The 4,906-nt window shown below is 33.8% G+C and overlaps 1 protein-coding gene across 1 annotated transcript; it reads left to right on the forward strand.

Annotated features, from left to right (window-relative positions):
- The first annotated feature begins 1,562 nt into the window (after window positions 1-1,562).
- Window positions 1,563-3,605, forward strand: prok2 (prokineticin 2). The gene is made up of 3 exons (XM_026214706.1): window positions 1,563-1,878; window positions 3,214-3,339; window positions 3,409-3,605. The coding sequence occupies exons 1-3, from the start codon at window positions 1,807-1,809 to the stop codon at window positions 3,532-3,534; spliced, it is 324 nt and encodes a 107-aa protein (XP_026070491.1). The 5' UTR covers window positions 1,563-1,806; the 3' UTR covers window positions 3,535-3,605.
- Window positions 3,606-4,906: the final 1,301 nt, after the last annotated feature.

Consider the following 4,906-nt stretch of genomic DNA (forward strand, 5'->3'; position numbering starts at 1 on the left):
TTGTTTTACTCTTCAGGCAGATAGGTGTACAAACAAGTGGGTGGACACATAATTGGCAAAACTCCATAATGAAATGAAGGGGTCAGTCCATGTACAAGAGTATTTGGACACTTAAGCCAGTGTCACACTAATATGGGCACTGCTTAAACATTACAGACTTTTTATTTCCCAGGAGTTATTTGTTATTAATAGATTTCATTATTTTTGCTACACGAAGGTCACTTTAAAGGATATTTTATCAGACCTTTTATGGTTGCTATACTTTTCAAATGCATATGCATAAACTTATTTTTTTATCCTTGTCCAAGCGATGCCTTGTCCCAATCTTTAAATATTAAAAACCATCATAAAAAAAATGAATTATTACAATAAAACTAAAAAAGTTAAAACTAAAACTATGATATTCTAGAGAGGGTGAAATAAATAAACCATACAAATTGTGAGAAAATAATTGGTTTTATTTATATATTTATTTATTTAATAGTTTACCAAAGAGAAAGATTGAGATGAAGTTTGAAGCATGTGAAGTGTGAAGAAAACTGCAAAATAAGGTAAATATTACTTATGAACAAAATATTATGGTACATAAATTCTAATCAAGCAGCAATTTCGTCAAAATATCCAAAACGTGTAGAAAATATTATTTAGCACATAAAATATCTACTGTACCATAACCCTTGACTAAAGGCTAATTTAATCATCACTGTCATTTCCAATACATCGTTCTTTTACACACAGTTTGAGAAGTGGTGTAAAGGACACCATAGTGGGAATTTTCATGGTTTTCAGGAAATGCTGTTTTGTGTTTTTATTTGTCTATACCCAAATAGAAAGTGTATCTTTTTGGGTGCTTTCTAAATTTCCGTGATCACAATTTGACAGGCAGCTGTTTCACATTACTCACTGTGCGTAAAGGATCTTTTCAACTTCTTCTCCACCTTGAACCACCATTGTTAATGCTCAAGGACAATTCCATCTGACGTTGCCATCCCTGGCCTTGTGAACCAACACCATTCATAGCTTCCCTTCATCATTTTTTCCCCTCACCATTTTTCATTGCCATTTCAGCCATTCATTAGAGCAAGTATTGAATAAAAATAACTGAAAAAAGACCCCAGGAGTGGGGTTTTAAATATATATATTTTGTGTGGCACACATCATGTTTGACAGATTTGTGAAATGAAATTTAGGTCCAAACAGGTTTGCATGCATGGGGAAATATTGTTGCTTTTACAGGTTAACTTATTATATTTTAATATAACAGTAATTCATAAAAAATGCACAACATGCACAAGGACTTTTTATTTCTAAAATTGCGTATTATTGTTTTAAATGCAAATAATATATGCATTTAAATTGCAACAGACCAGGTTGGGACAATGGGAAATATATTATTAGGTATACAGGAATGTTATAATTGGGATGCGAGGGGTGTAATGTGTGTCAGGCAGATGGGAGTTCAACTCTATTACCTTGGATTTCTTTGTTCCTCTCTTTCGTATTCCATCTCTTTCACGTATGAAGACGTGACTCACTGATAACTCGGAATGAAGGACAGTGCTTATAAACCATCTGTCCCTCATCAGAACAACTGAGAAGCTGCCTCTTTTCCCATTTTGGAGTATACAGTACATACATATACTCACATATTTCGTGACGACCATTTGTACCTGTGGGACATTGCCACCTGAAGAAAAACTATACCTTAAAGTATTTGATTGGTGTGGCTGAGAAGAAGGCAGTTTGTTGTGCTTGGACCCCCCCACTTCAGGGGAGAGAAACCTCTGACACCAGCATTTGAAGACCATGACATCCAACATTTCGATCTGTCTCTGCCTGTTGCTGGTGTCTTGTGGTTCGACTGCAGTCATCACCGGGGTGAGTGACCCTTACTTGAACTTGAAGAGCAAGTCTGGTTAACTGGATTGAAAACTATAGAGCTATTACTCTAAATGACTGCTTTTATCTATTTTTTCCTAGTAGTAATGTATTTTGGAAGTCACTGATATATATTTGATTCATATTTGATTGAATGATTGAATTTAAGGCATTTAATTATTTACTGCATCTATAATTTATTTATACCTCTATAAATGCCACGCCATTTAAGTGTAATGCTTTGCTGTAGATCTTTTTTTCACTATAGCATTCTGTAGAACAAATTATAATATATTTTTTGTCTGCAATGTGGCACTATCATTGGCGTTAAACTGAGGGGAGAGTTGTTTATTATTTATGTATGTGTGCATATTTAGATTGTAGTTTTATATTATATAATATATATTTTATTATATTTTAGATTAGTTTATACATCCCTTGCAGAAACTATGTTAATTAAATGTTAGTTTAACAAAATAAGAGGCATATATATATATATATATATATATATATATATATATATATATATATATATATATATATATATATATGCCTCTTATTTTGTTATTTTGTTTATATATACAAATGTGATGCCTCATAATTTTTTTATTATTATTTATTTATTTATTTATACATTTTAATTTGGGGGGTGGGGGTTGGTGGTCTTTAACTCATACACTACCATTAAGGGTGTAGCCCATATATTAGAATATGCTAATTCTGAATTATTCAACAGAACAAATCAAAGCCCTGCATTTTTCTTTTTAACATTACATCTTTCCAGATTTCAGTGCAATCACACAATTAAATAAAGGGATGTAAAAATAAAACAATAAATGTAATATTCCAGTGCACATGCATAAAACGGGTTTTCATTACTAAAGTTTGAAACTCTCTGAGCATTTCTTAGGGTCAGTAGAGATGCCGTGCTGTTTGACATGAATGCGTTGGGATGCTGAAATGCATTTCCTCCACACCTGTCAGTACAGTAAAGCCTACAGCACTCCCAAAATATTTGAGAGTGCTGTCAGAACACCCCAGGCCTAATGGAGATGGAGGCATGGCATTTTCACACATACTGAGACACTCATCCTACACTTTCTGTCAAGGCAAATCAGTTGCCTGGATCCACATGAGAAAATCCCATGCCACTTTTGGGCTCCTACTCACTACATGGCTTTAAAAATATTTCAGATCGGTCATATGGTGCTATTTTACTGCATGAGGTGGACACACTGAACATTTCAACACTGATATGTTTTCTAACTAAAGTCGAAAGCAGACATGCTGTTGTATTTATAATGAGTAAGGGCCCTAAGACCTGTGTGTGTGCAGGCATGTGAGAAGGACTCTCAGTGTGGAGGTGGCATGTGTTGTGCAGTCAGCCTGTGGATCCGGAGCCTACGAATGTGCATCCCAATGGGTCAGGAGGGAGAAGACTGTCATCCAATGACCCACAAGGTTCATTTCCTCACTTTCATTATGATTTTTTCTCGTCTTCCTGTTTTTTAATCTTTAATTTCTGTTTAGGTGCCCTTCTTTGGCAGGAGACTCCATCATACATGCCCTTGTCTGCCCAACTTAGCATGCATCACCATAGCTGATGGCAAGTCCAAATGTCTCTCGCCATTTCCATTCCAGGATCAGTACCTGTGATGAAGATGTTTACCTGTATACCATGCAGATGTTTGTACAGTGTATAGTTGCAAAAGTGTTTTCTTGATTGATTTTAGATTCATTTTATTGAATTTATTTAATCTTTATGGAAAATGGAAAATAAATTATAAGTATAGTAAATAAGTAAATTATGGCAATGAGATCATAAAATGCAAGCGCTATTGCCAAAATGTCAGAATATGACCAAATAAATAAATATTACAGTTTTTCTTTTGGTTGTTTACAATATTATACACTAAGGTAGTATAATGTAAGTATATAAGCCATTAACTGTGTTTTTTAACAGAAAGATGTGGGCCACTGAAACTTTGGTTACAGGTCGTAATAGCTATTTGAACCTGACACTATGATAAATGCTACTTCAAGTATAGCAAACAGGTATGGTCAACGTGTGGTGGTTGTTTTCAGAGCGCTGCGCAACAGCTCTTTGACAGTTCATTAGTCAAGGACTAAAACACAATCATTTAGTTTCTTACTGAACCCATTTCATATTTTTGATAATGTTTTAGCAACACTTAAAGGTTACATAAATATAAATCAGTTCTATTATTATCAGGTGATGTACACTGTAATTTCATTTCATTTATTATTACGAGTTATGATTTCATGCCATTTAATTTCACTAAATTGCATGCTTTCAAGATTCTTGGTACCTTTGTAGAGGAACATTTCACATTTGCAATTTAGAAGCGGGTTTTTGAAAGCCTTCTTTGGAGCAAGGTTAGCAGCGTTTTGGGAAAGAAGTGGCAAATGGTGATGGAAAACGCATGAGTTGGACTTAAAAAAGAGACTTATTCCATCCTTGTAATGTTCTATTCTTATCCTTACCTTTATAGTCTGAAAAGTCAATTCAGGAAAAACTAGAGCTCTCACGTAAACAATGATGCTGACAATGCAAATATGCAAAAAAGAACAGGGTTTAAGCATGTGAATTGTCATCTTATGAATAACCAGGAATCATTTTTAACCCAGGGTAATTTATGAGCATGGTGAAACAAGGTAATGTTGGAATCGATTTACTCAAAATTTAGAATGGCCTACTATTTGGAGTGTAGGAAAAAAGCTGTAATGATTACCATATTTGCATATCATATTCTTTACATGGTATTTTAAGGTACTTTAAAATAATATAATGGTATTAGTGTGGAGCATATAAAAAAAATGTTATGTTCAAAATCATTTGTGGTACTACCATGGTACTTTATTTTGTTGGTGCACTCAAATGTATTGAATACAATTAATACCTATGATTTAACCACTGCAAATAACAATATATAAAATGCTCTGTTTTATATAATTGTGTATTCAACTGGTCCAATACTCAAATAGTCTCTTGCATATTTTCTGGATT

This window comes from Carassius auratus, chromosome 31 (genome assembly GCF_003368295.1).
Source record: "Carassius auratus strain Wakin chromosome 31, ASM336829v1, whole genome shotgun sequence".
Lineage (NCBI taxonomy): Eukaryota > Metazoa > Chordata > Actinopteri > Cypriniformes > Cyprinidae > Carassius > Carassius auratus.

Bases quoted from the DNA above. Each gene is read 5' to 3' on its own strand.
- prok2 (XM_026214706.1), top strand. From the start codon at position 1,807: ATGACATCCAACATTTCGATCTGTCTCTGCCTGTTGCTGGTGTCTTGT. The intron at 1,879-3,213 runs GTGAGTGACCCT...GTGTGTGTGCAG, and splicing joins CGACTGCAGTCATCACCGGG to GCATGTGAGAAGGACTCTCA. The intron at 3,340-3,408 runs GTTCATTTCCTC...ATTTCTGTTTAG, and splicing joins GTCATCCAATGACCCACAAG to GTGCCCTTCTTTGGCAGGAG.